This window comes from Larus michahellis, chromosome 5 (assembly GCF_964199755.1).
Source record: "Larus michahellis chromosome 5, bLarMic1.1, whole genome shotgun sequence".
In the NCBI taxonomy this organism is placed as follows: Eukaryota; Metazoa; Chordata; class Aves; order Charadriiformes; family Laridae; genus Larus; species Larus michahellis.
Genome location: NC_133900.1, coordinates 10,758,876 through 10,775,117, shown reverse-complemented (window position 1 = coordinate 10,775,117; position 16,242 = coordinate 10,758,876). Strand labels below are relative to the sequence as shown.

The window sequence follows — 16,242 nt, the reverse complement described above, 5'->3', positions numbered from 1 at the left end:
AGTGCTGCGGGATGGAGCAGTTGGAGTCTCCGACTGCACAAGGGTGTCCAAAGCATTAATAAAACACCAGTATTTGCAATTAACACAACCAGAGCACGTTAACGTCCTCGTACGCGCCTCCGCAGGCGCCAGTACCTCATCCCTCCTACCCTGCGCTTCCCCATCTCCATCGGTATCTGTCACCCATTACTGGTTTTGAAATCCCTTCATACACAGAGCCAAAGCAGTGTGGAATGGAAAAAGCACGCGGGAGGCAGGATACGGGTGATCAAGTTTTTATTATTACATGGAACAAAATCAACATCAGAAAAACCACCCTCTGCTCCCCCCCCATCCACCCAAACAGCCACCGTCAGCCCCCACCCAGCGTTGCAAGCAGAGCCTGAGCAAGTGTGCTGTGAACGCTTGCAGCATCACGGGGCATAACGCCCCATGCAACATCCCGTCCTTCCAGGCAGAGCCGTTCCCGGAGCCCCAGATGTCCGGAAAGGGGTGGGTGCTGACGCCAAGCTGGCAGCGTCTCGCTCCGACCTTGCCCTTGCAGCCGCAGAGCCGGGTTCTGAAGGGCCTTCAGCTGCCTCCTGCGCGTCTGTCCAGACCCCGTGGCGCTGCGCAACAGCCGTCCCACTTTTCCCCGGGAACAACAGTCACAGCCTCCGCTTGGAGCAAGCGGAGCGGCAGCCGCTGCTGTCGGGACAGTCACAAACCGTCCCTCCGGAGCTGCAACGTGCTGGACACACCACCGTTAACAGTATTTACGGCAAGTGCCGGGTTTCCAGTTTAGTCCTCGAACATGGACATGGTTTGGGTCTCACTTTCTGCTCGGGGCGTGAGTCACGCTGGGTTTGGATGCAGGAATTCGTAATCTCGTAAATGCGTACAGTCTGTACACAAAACCATTCACACTAAATTCTCTGTCTCCATTCACCTCTGGTGTCTCCCCCCTGCAGAGCAGCGGGCCCACGCTTGAGTTCTAGGCTTCCTTCTATTTCAAGACTGTTTACGACTACTCATCCGCTTTACGGGACAGCAGCAAAGAAACGGATCGAGTAACACTCATAAGGGGTGGAAAAAAAGAGCAGAAAAAGAAAATCCATGTGAAGTTGCCCCCGTGGGAAGCGCTCTGGCTCCAAGGGCACCAAGAGGGGCCGGAGAACTTGGGTGGCTGAACACGCCGAGGCCTGGGGGGAACTAGGAAAGAAAAATTCCTGGTACAAACTAGCACCGACCGCGGAAATTACCTCAGCTCTGACACACTTTTTAACGAGGTTCCAGCCACTCTTAATGAACAGAAAATCCCCCCTGAGGAATTAAACCGCTAACCCCTAATAAAATTTGTACAAACCCAAATGCATTTGTCACACAGAAATACACCGGTTTCCTAAGGACTACAAAACATTCTGTGGTCTTCCAGACTGAAGCAGGCTTCCAGTATAAACCAGTCCCGACACAACCCTGACGTGCTCCGTGCTTCACGAGGAAGCCACCAACCACCGCTTTTTGGACAAAATTTCATGAGGTAACAACGACAAAGAACGACGTTAGCGTGAAGTGTGAAACCTCTTTACGCTGTGTTTCAAATTAGAATTTCTAGTAGGCAAAAAGCATTCCCATTGCATCTCGCCTTCCTTTTGGTCTAACAAATAACAAAACGAAATGCCAGGTTTATTACAATCTTGTTTGTTTTTTTTTTTTTGTTTTTTTTTTTTGATGTGGACAAGGGGGAGAGGTGGAGCGAAGCGGCCCTAAATCTGTGTCATCACGAGGATTTGGTATCTAAATGCCGGGGGATCCGATGCCTCCGGTTCCCACACCACGGTGGGAGGTGCGGTGACATCCGTCGCTTTCGACACTGCTGCGCAGTCGCCGAGTCCCCGTGAGGGTTCCCGAGAGGAAGGCCCGAGATGCCTCGGGGCACCCCCACACCAGATCAGTGCAGGTCCTCAGTTCTCCCGTCGGGCACCCCCTGCACCCCCAGCCCCTCAAACGTAGAAGGGGAACTTCAGAACTTTCACAGCTTGGTTAGATTTCCCCCCACCGATTCGCACAGCAAGCCCAGGGCCGGAGGGCTGAGACCAAGGAATGAAGCCAAAAAGTGTTTTGGGCCCTCTCACCTGGCCTCCGGACACTCGGCACTGACGTATCATGGCTGAGCCGGATTGTCAAAGGCAACTGGGAAAGGGAAATGGGATTTCAAGTGCAGCCAGACAGGAGAATTAAAAACCCTCCTGCCGTGCTTTCAGCGAGGTTTCGCTTAGCAGCAGCAGCTTTCACGCCACACATTTGAGGACACGACCATTCCTGACTTGCACACGCAGACACACACACACATGGGGCTCATTTTGGGGCGAGGGCGCTCTGTTCTCCCTGCGTGGGGACACCTTGGGGACATTCCCAAAGCCGCTCTCCCCAGCACAAGCTCAGCGCCGAGAGCCGGCAAGGTTTTTGTAGAGGGAAGGCTCAGACTGTTCTAAGCCACAAGAAACTGTAAACACCACAAAGCTGCTTCCCATCTGGCCTCCAAAGAACACAGGCAAGTGTCTTCTCTTCACACTCCCCCGAACAACTCCACAAACCATCCTCAGCCACAACCGTTTGTTGGTGAGCTCTCCCTGCACGGCGTCCGCTACAAGGGGCTGGAGGAGTACTGCTGGATGAGCTGCGCGTGGCAGCGGTTGCAGACGCGCTGGGGGTTAATGCTGGACGGCAGGGGCAGCTCGTTGGCCGAGCAGGCTTCGCAGAAGATGCCGCCACAGTTCTTGCAGATGTTCTGGAACAGAGGAGGAGGACAGGGAAATTAAGGAGACGCTCAAGACACAAGCAACACGAAGACACTTATGTTTTTCCTCTCATTATCATTCCCTCAACCAAATGCTCCACCGGGCTAGAGAAAGACGCTCCAAAACTCCACTCTTGTCCCCTCCGAAGACCAGAAGTTGGCTCCTGCGCTCAGGAGCAGTTTATAGCAAAGCTCCTTAGGTCAAATGGGAGTAGGTGACGGCTTGTAGTAATGCAGGTAACAGTTACCAGTAACAAACCATCCCAGGTCTGACTGACTCGCTCTACTGGAGCTGTGTGTCACAAGGGGCACACACGTGTATTTTCTAGCCATAACCAGGCGAAAACACAACCCAATGCCTCCCCCCCGGCTACCAGTGTGACCAGGACACCTGCTGCACTGGCAGCAGCTGTAGCAGCGCCTTGTCTCCTTCCCAACTGCTCCTCCGCATCAGTGGAGGAACGTATCTGGGTGAAGGCAGCGCTCCCACGGAACGCCCTTATCCCTGAGCCTCTTGTCATCCCTCTAGACTCAGAGTGTAAAGCAGAGAGGAAAGCAAGGGGGGCTTACATGAAAAATAATAATAAGAAGAGAAAAAAAGCCTGGCGCCCTAAGCGGAGAGATGACAAACAAGTGTCAACACCTCCTATTCTCACTTCTGATTGATCCCAGAAAAAAACCACTTTGCTAAAAAGGGAAGAAGCTGCTAAGGGGAAGGAAAACCAAACCACTGAACACAGAGCAGAGCGGGGAACCCTCAGGCAACCACTGTTTGACAAGTTTACTGTAAGGGTACGGTGGACTTCAGAAAAGGGCTCATTTCTTTGTCCCAGGTCATCAGTAGGAAACCTGTGCTATTCCAAAATGCAAGTCAGAGGCGACGCACATTCACCAGATGACAGAGAAGGCAACGCAAGTCTTGGGAGTTACCTTTTTTGCGCTTCGGCTGCTTTCTTCCTGGCAGAGCTGGCACATCTCGGCATTTCCCGGTCCTGACAGCTGTTCCTAAACCCCAAGGAGAAACCAAGACGTTCTCTGCTTTACACGGCAGCTGTACGAGAGCTCTGTGGCTGGTCTGCTTCTTACAACGGGGAGGAAGGGTTCCCGTGTTGTCTTCTCCACCCCCCTCTGCCCACAGCACACCGTGCGGCCACATGGGGCCACCGAGCCTTTGCGGGGTGATCTACAGTCGCCCTGGCTACAGCGCACGACTGTCGTGGCATCCCACTGACAGGTTAAGGGTCTAGCTGTGCTTTGCCAGGCACCCGGGGGGGAAAGAATGGCTTCTGGTCAATTTGAGATACGTGGAAAAAGCAAAACAAACCAACAGATCAAAACACCCCTTTGTTCTACCCCACAGAGCAACTGGAAAAGCCCTAGCCCAGACCAAGAAGCTTAAACACCACCATTTTCACAAACACTCTATTATACTACGCTTCCGTTGCTCTTTTTAGACACACCAACCCAGCAAAGGCATGGGGCAAAGGAATAAGAAAAGGGGTTAATATTCATCTAAAAACCAGCGTGGTTGTGCTGAGGAGGCAAAGTGAACTCACGTAGGCGCAGCGCTGCCAAGTGAAAGCCTTTCTAATGAGATAAGCAGCACTCTTCCGCTAGGGAACAACGGCTGCTGCAGCCAAACCCTCACCAAGGCACAACCTGAAGGACAAACCTGAGGGTATTCGGGCAGGGAAGCTGCTGCAGCAGCCCAGGAGCGCCCTCAGGACCCTCGCCCTTCAGTATTTCAATGCAAGGAAAAGAGTCACCAACCTGCTCGTCCTGCGTGCCGCTCGGTGACCTGCAAGAGAACAACATCGTCATGTGGAGCCGGCGCTTCAGCCACCACGTCACTTGAGAAAAACACACGGACTATCAGAGAATTCCCTCGTCCTGTTTGTAAAACCCTACCCACACCTTGGATTCGTTGCTTCAAAACCGCGCGGCCAAGTCGGCTCGCCTGGGAGGGCAGGCGGCCATAAGCTTCGGCAGAGAGCGGGGCCGGGGGGGACGTGGCTGGTGCTGCTCAGACACACAGCACTCCCACCTCAACGGGAAGAGCAGGAGAAACAAACAAAAAAAAAAGTCGCACAGCGCCTTCGGAAGAGCCGAGGAAGGGGAGCACGGACACAGGAAAGACTGTTTAGATGGTACCAACACAATTTAAAACCAGCTTTCAACATCAGTGCAAAACCTTTGGTCCCCTACACGTCTGTGAACTCGGCCATAAGGTGTTTTGAGGCCTTCCAGATACACGGGCAGCCTGACGCTCACGCCGCTTAAACACCCAAGATGAAACGGGGGCAGAAAGCTTCTAAGGCCTGGAAGGTTTTTAATATCTGGTAAAGCAGATTTGAATTGGGCTTATGCTATTTTTAGGACAGTACTTCTCTGATTAGCTTTATGTTGGCGCTCGGCTCACTGTCAGAGCACTGCGCTGCTTCGCTGACATCCAGAGTACTTCCAACAGGCTCTTTCCATCTCCCAGCAGAGTCCTCATCACAGAGCTGTTCCCTGTGGCTTTTAAAACGTCTTCTCGCATTTAAAAGCGGATCTGAAACTTAGCTTTCAAACACTAAACAAATCCTACACCCAGAATCCTCCTCTGTAATACTGAGTTTAGAAACACGCCCCCTGAACTACATTTTTGTACAACCATCTCCTTGAAATACGATTTCAAGTTCTCTTTCTCCAACAGCTTCTGTTCTTGTCCAGAAGCCACCGACTATTAGCTCCCAACACCCCTGATCCACCAACCTTCTCCTTCCCCTCACCAACAAAGATACCTTCTTTGGACACGAGTACCAAAGGTCCCGGTCTCTGCAGCATTTGGCTTACGAAGGTTCATTAAGTAAGAAAAATTACTAAACAGATTAATACCGAAACAAATTCAGAGGCAAATGGGAGAGAGACAGAGCTTTTCAGGTGCAGAAATACTTATGGCAAGCAGTAGAACCTCCTTCTTCCCTTTGAGAGCTAGGAAAAAGCAGCAAAGACCTCAATAAAAGGCATTAGGTTGAAAAACCTTTCTTAGAAAGCGAAGTCGCACTATTCCAAACTTCCCATCGGCAAAGAAATCCAAGAAGGGGAAGCAGGACTTAGGAAAGGAGAAGGCAAAAATGAGATTTCTCATCTTCCATACTTGTGGGGCAGGACGCTGTTCTCCTCTCTCTGGGGCTGTTTCACTTTAGCGTTTTCTTCCTGGATTTTGAGCTTCCCATCCTGCCGAAAGGAAACAGTTACCCGTCAGTTAAATATACGGAGACACCGGTTTCAGCCCCGTCACACCGCCAAGGGAGATTTTACGCCGATGCTTCGTGAATTGCGCTCCGCCCTCCTCGGCACGGAGCTGTGCTGGGACACGTGAAGGTGCATGAACACCACGGGAGCTCCCTACGAGCAGCTCCACGTGCCTGCCTTTTGCTGTGAACAAAGAGCTGGCTTCATGTTTTAGAGGTGGACTCTTAAACACGTCCGACGGTCTCCTTTTACCAGGAGGTACAAGAAACTTCACCGTCACCAGTGTTTATTTTAACAGCAGAGGGTGAAAAGGTAGACAGGCCGAACAGGCTTTTTAAAGACTGATCCGCGAGACAAATCCAGGAGAGGAAAGAAACCCTCCCCACCTCTCACGTCAGGACTACAGGCTCAGCGCGGCTCCTCCATGTCTGCAAACGCAAACTTCCACCGCAGCAAGCGCCGCACACAAGTTTTGTGGCAAAAAAAAAAAAAAAAAAAAAGAAAAAGAAAGCGGCCATTCTGAAATGGCTTTTTTGCTTGTTGGCCCATTTATTCCTAGCAGGGGCTCCTCACTCGTGGCACAGCGCTCACCTACTGAGTACAGCAGGGTAACCCCACACAGGCTCAAGCCCGGCCACGGGCTCTCAGCTAAGCAGCTAAAATAAAAAAGCAGCTTTTCTGCCTTCCGGAGAGCAGCCAACCTTCGCTTTAAACATCAGACCACCCAGTTCAGGGGGTTTCTTCTTTTCGTTTTTACTGGCCAACTGCGCCACACGTAGTTTCCGATTCCTTCTACTGAATTACAGCTGTTGTGCCGCAGCAAGCATCGCTTTTTGATCAAAGGATCATGATGCGTAAATAACTTCACTGAAATTTTGAGTAATATTGCTTTTAAAAAAGAAAAACCCGGAACGGCTCAAGCAGCCAGGGGAGCCCAGCGCAGGCAGGTCTCAAGGGCAGCAGCACGTGGGAACTGCAGACCAACCTCTAGTCCCGCACAGCCCGCATGGTTACAGGTTCGGTTCTCCAAAACAACTGTTTCGCTGCCAATTCCCAGCAAAAGAGCCTGTTTCGCTTCACAGAAAAAGCCGCAGAGCAGATTTTCACTTTCAAACGCAAATTTACCGCTAAAAAGGGAGTTCCACCTGGGGACTGTGAGTTTTAGTCTCAAAATGAACGCTACACTGTACTTTAAAAAACCCACCGAATGCACTAATGCGCAGCACTACCAGAACACTGGAAGGTATTTGTAACGCCCTCCACAAATATTTTTGTCTTCCTAGTTTTACTGTTTACCTCGTTCAGGAGAATATCCCTTATTACGATACAAGAAATAAAACCAAGCAAGTTTGCTTTTCGTAAGACGTAATGTTTACAGCGCCTCTCCTGCTGCGTTACCCTTGGTTTTATTTAACTAGTGAAGGAAAAAAAAAAAAAAAAATCACAATTACTGTCAAGATTTTGTCAGGTCCCAGCTTGGAAGAAGAAATCAGCGTTCTGCAATAAAATGCAATGCTTGAAATATTTTTGCGAGGCTCAACTCAATAAACTGGCTATTTAGCGCGTGTAAAAACGTTGCATTTTGCGGTGGCACATTAACCCAATGCATTTATTGCCTAACAAAGCTCAGGAAAAGCAGAGGAGTTAAGTGAAACCGTATTTCCAACAGAAGCCAAGAAGAATAAAAGTCACATTACCTGTCTTAGCCAATTCTTTGTGCCTTTTTTGTTTTCTTGGCTGCGCTGGTGACTGTGTGACCATCTGTCTCTTTCCCGCTTCAGCTCTAGTTCCAGGTGGCTCCTAGAATACCAAATATTGTGGAATTATGAGTCAAGGCTACGGTTCCGTAACACTCGACACGGAGAGCAAATGAACTATTTAACCTTCTCTTTACACCAAAGCAATTAAACCCCAGCTCAAGAGCTGAAAAATGCCTCTTTGAATAAAAGGTGCCTCGCAGTGCGTTAAGCCATACTACGTCAGGATGGAAAAGTCTAGAAGTTCTTCATCTCGTTCTAGCGTAATTTTGCAGGGAATAAATCTGTTGACGCCGCCTGCAAATCCTTACAAATACTTAGTTATTCGTCTTATTACAGAGCCGTTCATCAGTGCCCGGTTCAAAAAGCCATTCTTCAGCACGCCAACTGCTCTGAAACCAAAGCCACCATCCCTGACCGCTTCCCAAAGCCATCCACGCGGCACGGATGGGATGCTCCTCCCTGAGAGCTGGGGTGATTCTTCTCACATCTCGCCTGGAAGCGGGGCTTGGTCCCGGTGGAGCAACCAAGGGCTCCTCTCCAGGAGGAGAACCTGCTCCGCCCTTGGTTGAGCAACGGCACACCAGCAGGTCGGGACTTGGGCTGGGATAAGAGAGATGAGCCCAGCGGGTTGAAAACAAAGACACGGCTGAGCGCAGCACATTCACGTTCCGCAGGACAACTCACCAGCGGGTGGAGGACAGAGGAAGAAGCCCATCTGAGGTCCCTGGCGCAGCCCCAAGGCAGGCTGCAGAGCAGCACCGCTCCAGATCTAGCCGTGGATCCCAGACCCTTTGCGCTGGGCCACCAGGAAGCTCCACATCCCCAGGGCTGCAGCCGCCCTGCGCCCAACCGCCACAAAGCTCTTGGGGCACGTGGACCAGCAGCGACTGAAGTGCCAGGGACCCTGTTTGCTGAAGTCAGTAAGTAATTGACAAATAAAATATGGGAGCTGCCGTAGGGAACAACTCCTGCCCCAAAATCAAAGCCTAGAAACTGCGTATCTGCTGGCAGAAGCAGTGGCAAGACTAGTACTATATATTCAGAATCCTCATTGCTATAAAAACCAACGTTACCCATTATTACCCTCGTTAGCCTCCATACCGCTCCAACTGTTTTTTAAATAACTCATTATGAACTACAGCCTCATTAATTACATAGCCTGACTGAAGTGAGTAAAGCTGCTGGAGACTCAGATCCAGAAACGAATCCTCGCCCGCGTTGACATTTAAAAAAACAAACCGCCCGAGGGAATTCTTGTTTATTACGTGATTTAAAAACACCACCACCACAAACGCAGAAAGTCCCGTTTCCTCTTAAAGGAATACAATTCAAGAATCACCACCCAGTGCAGCACCCTCCCGCAACTCTCTGCTTTAGAAACCCCGTTAAACAAAGCAGCACAGCCTCCCAGTGAAGGAGGCTCCATCATTTTCATACCGTCATCCTGATTTAGCTTAAAGCGAGGAAGGAACCAGAAAGAGTCCCACTGATGCAAAAATAGACCAACTTGCACATCTCCTCCCCAGGCAGCTACGCTAAGTTCAACTGACTCAGTGTAAGGAGCACGTACAGAGAAAATGCATTCCCCATTTATACCCAAGACGACAGCTAAGCTCAGGTCCAGGACCTCCTACAAATTCCTGATAAAAACCATTTGCTGGCTTCATGGGCACCCTCTGTAGCTTCTTAAAAAAAAGCAAACAAAACACTGTGCCAGCAGGGGAGGAGAGGACAAAATAAAAAAATGCAGCCAGCAACGCTTCCACGCAATTCATCCCGGTGACCTTGCAACAACCAGAAGATGCGTCGTGGCTGCGGAAGGGAAGACGTTCTTCTCTTTTAAGAGGATTTCTGTTTTCCTGATACCGGTAAAGTGGTGACACCGCAAGGGGAAACAGGATAGCTCTCGCCAAGTTCTCTACCTTCGGTTTCTAACTTTTTGGTTGCCTCCCAGCAAAACTGAGACCAAAGACGTAGCGCTGCAGCCCCGTCAATGAGCAGCACACAGTTTGCTTTTACTGTTAGCTTGAGATTCCCAATTATGCTATTACACTGCAAAGTCTGATGCAACACTAGACATTGGAGAGGTCTACATTGCCGTCAGACACCGGACTGTGCTTGGAAGCGCTCATCCAGCTCTCCGCCATTCCCTAGAGCAGGATAACCCGCAACGCGACCTCAGCGCAGACCGAGGATTTTCCCCAGCCTCCCAAACCAGATTTGCAGCTGGTGGTGATCTCTGTCCCCCATCTCTAGCGCTGTAGGCTTTCAAAAGAGAAGGTCATTGCCCAACAAGTCTCACCGTGGTGCAGAAGGCCCCTGCGGACATTTCCGCGTTCCAAAAACCATCCTGACATTTCACTTCCACCCAAGAGACCTTCTGCAACCTGCCTCTGATATTCCACCGCCACATAAGATTTGCACTTTTGCTGGTGGTTTCTGCTGACCACGCAGTTCTTTTGCATTTTCTTCCCATCCGATTTTTCCAGTTGTAACTCTAAAGACAGGTGTGTTAAAAGATTTGCCTGCCTGTCACCTCAAATGCCACTTGTCTCTCTCTGTCTCCAACTCCTACCGCCTTCTACCAGACACGGTAAGCACAGCCCAGAAAATAGAGAAGAAAGAGGATGTCTTCACCGCTGCCTGGAGAGCTCTTCCACTTCCAGCTGGAGGCTGTTGATTTTGTCCCCAAACTCCTGCTTGAAGAGCCGGTTGTCCTGCTGGGCCAACTGCCGGTCCTTCTCTGCCTGTCGCAATCTGGATTTGAGCCACATGAACTTGTGATAAAAAACAAAAGCCATGGTGGGGAGGAAGACCGAGTTAAAGCAACAAATAAAAAAAAAAAACCAAACCAAACAAAAAACACCCAGTGAAAAGGTAAAGCCAAAATAAGGAATGGTAAGAACAATGGAAAGGAGGAAAATCTTTTAAAGAAAAGCAAGATGTAGGTGAACCAGGCAGAAGCTCTGATTTTCAATAGTTTTTATTCTATTACTACAGTTTACAGCCATTAGATGAAAAACATAAAACATCACTTGTATCCAGATTCAAAGCAAACCTCAAGTACACAGAATTTTAAGTCAAATTTGATTTTAATGTACGTTACATTTCAGCTTTGCACATGTAACTGGAACTTGCAACATAGGTTAGCTACTATATTGGGAATTAGTGCATTTTCCTGGTCTCTTCCACCGACTGACACCTCAAGCGCCCAGGCATTAGCACACCAAAGCATTTCCGCTTCGGGCCTGACATCACGAACGGCCAGAATCTTAATTCTGTCTTATTTTAGCGTTACTGGGACAGCAAACAAAGCCAGCCCGACCCCTGTTTCTACAGCAGAAATCTGGGGAGGGGCAGGGGAGTTAACTGTTCTAATTAGCTATTCCGATACCTCGATGAAAGCTTCCGCCTTTTTAGTATTATTTTTTTCCCCCCCCCCAGGTTGTTAAACTGAGTTTCTAGTAAAAGGTTACTGAAGGTTATGTTGATACTCTCAAGCATGCGACTTGGGCATTTAAAGAGGTTTAAAAGGGGTCTCTCCAAGGCTGCTTGTGTGCAGGAGTTCATGGCAGGAGCTAAGCGGGGGTACGGGAGGACCGGGCTGAGCCCCCCCGGCTCTGAAACGCGCCCAGTGAGAATCAGCAGAAGTTCCTTCCCCAGCTGCCCTTCGGTCACGTTTGCCACCCGCTGCCCCAAGGAGCACAAAGGGAGAACTGGCACCGAAGAATTTCTACAGGCATCTCGCCAGAGCAAAAAAAACCCTTACTCAACCCAGAAAACCCTCCAATGTCACCTTCTTGAAAGAAAAAAAAAAAAATAAAAATCAATCTCTAGGAGCACTTATAACCTAAAGGCTGTGTCTGGCCACCACGGTGACACGTGTGGCCACAGGGAAGAGGATTTTAGTTTCTAATACTCCAAGCTACAGTTACTTAAAAGTTTTGCACTGGGGTGTTAAATTGGCGATTTCTTTTCTTATTTGGAGCCGTTTCCAAGCTTTAGCTGTTCTTCCATTAGCAAATTCCATTCGTATTGAGCAACAGAAACTGGGAAGCAAACGGAAGAAGTGTAATAGTAAAAGGCAACTCTTCCTTTTCAACCACTAACTACTCAGACAAGGAACAGTCAAGTACCAAATTACCGTTTCCACTCCCCACCACTGCACATTTTGTTGTTTTGGTTTTTTTTTTTATTATGTTTCTTTTAAACGCTAGAGTATAAAGATCAGATTTTTTTTTAGTAAAACGTGTAACTTTGCTTTCGAGGAAGAGGAGAGACCTACCAAAACACCTCTCTCCTCAGCTTCCTTCCGTCGGGAAGAACCGCAACGGATGTCTAGAGGGATTCATGGCAGAGGTAGAAGGCAATGCAAAGATAAGGAGGTTTCCACTGAACTTACCACTCTATCATGTTACTCTAAGACACCTAGCTACTAACTCTGCACACATGAAGTTTAAAGGAATAAGGATAAGTCGGAATTCCCCCAGCCTCCCACCGAGTCACTAAGGCAAATTGGTTGCAAGCGGTCTCGGTTACAAGAGGGCTGGTCTTGACGGTGACGAGCTACCGAGTCGCGCCCCCGGGCCTTGGGCTCGGGGCTGACCCCACGGAACAGAAGTGAAATGGGGGACGGCTTGGGGTACGCACACAACTACTTTCAACAACTTCCAGGGATGCATTATTTTTTTTTTTTTTTGTCTACTTCACAAAAAAGGGTAACACAAAACTAGTTGACTTTCCGGAGCTGGCCAATCTGACATTGGCTTGACCAACGCATCTAGTATCCATAAACGTTGAAGACTTGTGCTGCTGTATGCGGTTTGCATCACCGGGATGTACAGAGCCACATATCTGCCATTCCTTACGCTTTCCTGGGGTGTTTATTGGCCAACTCATCGGTACTTTAACACAGTTTAAATGGCAAAGTTAGGGAATTTTATACCCGACTCAATCTCTGAAGGAAAACTCACTGGTTTTAAAAATTCAGCAATTTCCAAATCAACTTTAGGTGACAATTAACATTTTAACAGTTGCTTTTAGCAATTCTCAAGTTCTCCCCTCATAAATGGGTTCTGATGTCAGAGCTGTGAGGTGATCAGACATAAAAACGTCTAATGATGCTTCTGGATCAGTTTGTTTGCTGCACTATTTAAGGTTTTTGCCTGTTTCACCAAATCCTTTTCACTGTATCGGTAAGTCAGAATGGGGATGATGAAAAACAGTATGGAAAAATAAGAACAGCGAGAGAAAAAGAGCACATCAATTAGCTGAGCAGACATCATAACACATGTTGAACCACAAATTTTCCACAAACAAAACTACTTTTTTTATAAGGAATCATTCAGAATATAAACCCTAAAACAAGAGCGTTAATTTAGGGCGTTGACCTACTCATTAAATAAGTCCCTGACATGCCAGTGAGAGCTGCGGTGATTTTCTCGGAGCTAGCGTGGCAGCGAAGGCAATTCGCAGAGAGTGAATTTCTGAACTTTTGGCCAAACCACCGCAAAGCCTGGCTTCGAGAACAAGACAGAAGGGCAAAAGCAGCGCTGCTCCTCCTCAAATCGACCCAACTTATATGCCGAGGCCCTCCTAATTTCGTGAGGGTAACTTGAGAGCAACTCGGCCATTAGGACCCAACTTGGCCCAGCCCAAACAGACATTATACCTTCGGGCTGTCTTTATCGGCTCCCAGCAACAGCCGGGCTGCCCCCTCGCCTTCCTCCATTTACTTGCACATGAGGATTTTTTCCAAGCTCATCTCCCTCAGAAAGTACAAGGCTGTTCATCAAGAGACGAACACCTCTAGAATACACACACGACTTTATAATTGTAAGAGTTTCATTTTTTACCTTTGTTCAAGCTGTTTGATAGTGGCAGCCATCTGATTTGTTTTTTCTTCCAAACGGCTGTTTAATTCACTCTTCTGTTTCACTCCCATGTCTGAACTCTGCAAAAAGCAGCATCGTGGGTTTTTAGAAGTAGCAGTAAAACCAAAATGAGCCACGGTAAATCACGCGGCACGCGAAGCGAAAGGGCCAGGAGCCAAAGAGGCAGGAGGAGGTGCTCAGAAAGCAAATGCCAGGTCAATATTGCAAGGACAAACATCCTGCCAGAGGTGCGGGATACACCCAGACCCCACAAAAAGGCAGTACCATCATCAAGGAAGCTTCCCGTACAATACATACGAATGCAGCGCCTGCTCATGTAATTCGGCTGTTTTGCAGAGAATGATTGCCTCGAGCAGAGCAGAGGCAACCCTTCCCTCTTCTGAATTTTATTTTAGAATTTATTCCAGAGCTTTTTGTGTTGCTCTTCGTCTTAAGAGGCTGCTTTTGTCGTCAGACAGCAACGTGTGTAATTACACCGTGCACCTTTAAATATTAGATTGTACTGGAACAGAAGCTACCATGGCACAGAAGATGCTTTCCCCAGCCAAACACAGACATTTCCGGATCGTCATGAGAACAAACTGAAGAATTTCTTTATTTTTCTTTAACCCCCAACACATTCAGTTGTTCATGGATTACAGCTTCCTTGCAGCAAGACTGAAGTACGCTACACAGCCTTTAACCCTTCCACGCCTAGCGCCTTTTAAATAGATGGAGGTGGGGGGGGAGAAGAACAAGAGCTATCAATTTTACCTGGAATTCACTGCATTGGATTTAGTTATTTCCCTACCTGCAGCTTGAAAGACAGTTCATGCTTTAGGGCCCTGAGATCATCCAGTTGCTGTCTGAGTGCCACCAGCGCATCTTGCTTCTCGCAAACATCTTTCTCCAGCATCTTCATGGCCAGCTCCATCTCCTGTCGCATCCCGATCTGCACCTCCAGCTCTTTCTCCACATCCTGCAACAGCCGGATCAGTCAGCCATCACCAGGCAGCATTCCTCACCGTCCGGGAGAAAACCACCCTTAAACCGGGGCTCCTGCCAACGCAGGCACGACCCAGGAGCGCGCTGTATTGCCACAGCCACACAGTTACAGATCTGACCCATCACAGACAATTAAGGACAACAAATCCACATTTTCAGCCCAGTATTAAAGTGATGTCGACAGCAGAAAGTACAATATGGGCCCATTTTTCTGATGGGGGGGACTAGTGAAAAGCTGGCAGACCTTTTATTTCCTAAAAACATTCTGCTCGGGCATTTTTCTCCCCATCAGTTGAACGCACTCTACTGAACAACAGTTCAGATAGCGGCGATATCCTTATCTGCAAAGGGGATGTGTCACACCTAGAAACGCAAGCCGACTGCTCATTTTGCGAAACAGACCTCAAACCGATCAACGCAGCCACAAAATTAACACCGCTTCTGACAAGACTGCCGCCGATCAGGCAGACGCAGGCAGGCAGCAATGAAAAAAGCCCCCACGCCAAACATTTTCAAAAGTGGTTGTCTGACATGGAGTTATTACACGAAAGAGGCATTTGTAGTGAGGTCCAAGCTCGGAGATTCCTTACCAGCCGCAGCTGAGTCTCCTCCTTTAGCTGTTTTCGTGCCTCAGTCAGTGCATGTCCATCAGCAGTTCTGTCTTTAGTGGCCTAAGTTAATGAAGACACTTAATTAACCTACCAATACATACTACTAACCCTCGCACTTGCCAATTATTTGCTTTCCCCACCACTCGGAAAACAGATTCTGCAACTATCAAGACTCAGAGCTCCATTCAGTTAACGCAGCTTCCACGTGAAGTGGCTCGATCTCCCCGTTCCCCACTGCACTTGGATGGATATGAATTAAACGCAGACCGTGCGTTTTCAGGGCTTTCACAATATACTCAGTACGGTGACAAAACCTCAGAAAAACATCTTATGGGTTTCAGAACTAAAACCAGATTCTGCCATAGTTACTAGCGCTTTCAATAAATCAACAAAAAAAGATTACAGATTTCCCAAAAGGGCAGCGTTTCAGGACAAAAAAAAAGCAGAACTCCTACATCCAAATTTTTCTGCCACCCCCTCAGTAAACCCTCCTTCCTCCTGTCCCTCCTGACAGCAAGGCAGGAATACGCTGTGTTATTTCTTGGCTGTGCGCACGCTCACGGTTTCAGCAGCTACGGCCAGGCGGGATTTACCGCAGCCAGGGTCCATCTGTTACCTCTACGGAGGACCCACCTGGAGTCCCTCTTCTCTATTGCAGTTTTTGCGAGATACGTAAGGAAATAAAGTCTCTTCCAAACACCTACACTTCTCGGTCGAATTTGGGCTGGGACTGCCCGAAAGGTTCAGTTCGGGTTCACACACACCAACCTTACGATTGGACTCTAAGATGTACGAACTTTCTTCTTTAACCCGTTCCATCTCTTCTTGCAGTGTAATAATCCTGTTGTTTGCAACCGCAAGCTGTGAACAAAACAGAACAACAGTAACATATCAAAAACATACTTGACCTTTTTTTTCCCCCCTCTCTAGACACATTTTCTGTACTCAGTTTTTACACTCAAAGCAAGGGAAAAAAA

General features: G+C 48.6%; 1 protein-coding gene across 19 annotated transcripts in view; it reads right to left on the bottom strand.

The window, feature by feature from the left end:
* Positions 1-259: 259 nt before the first annotated feature.
* Positions 260-16,242, bottom strand: part of RUFY3 (RUN and FYVE domain containing 3) — a 52,376-nt gene continuing 36,393 nt past the window's right edge. For 8 of the 19 annotated variants that reach the window (XM_074588715.1, XM_074588718.1, XM_074588719.1 and 5 more), the window contains 5 exons: positions 16,034-16,126; positions 15,245-15,325; positions 14,461-14,628; positions 13,632-13,729; positions 10,744-12,963 (listed from right to left, as the gene is read on the bottom strand). In XM_074588715.1, the coding sequence (XP_074444816.1) occupies positions 12,891-12,963; positions 13,632-13,729; positions 14,461-14,628; positions 15,245-15,325; positions 16,034-16,126 (513 nt within the window). In that variant the 3' untranslated portion in view covers positions 10,744-12,890. Of the gene's footprint in view, positions 2,771-3,709; positions 3,785-4,549; positions 4,578-5,918; positions 5,999-7,713; positions 7,817-10,213; positions 10,554-10,743; positions 12,964-13,631; positions 13,730-14,460; positions 14,629-15,244; positions 15,326-16,033; positions 16,127-16,242 lie in introns of those variants that run through there. The other 11 variants (XM_074588723.1, XM_074588705.1, XM_074588708.1 and 8 more) reach the window with 4 other exon arrangements.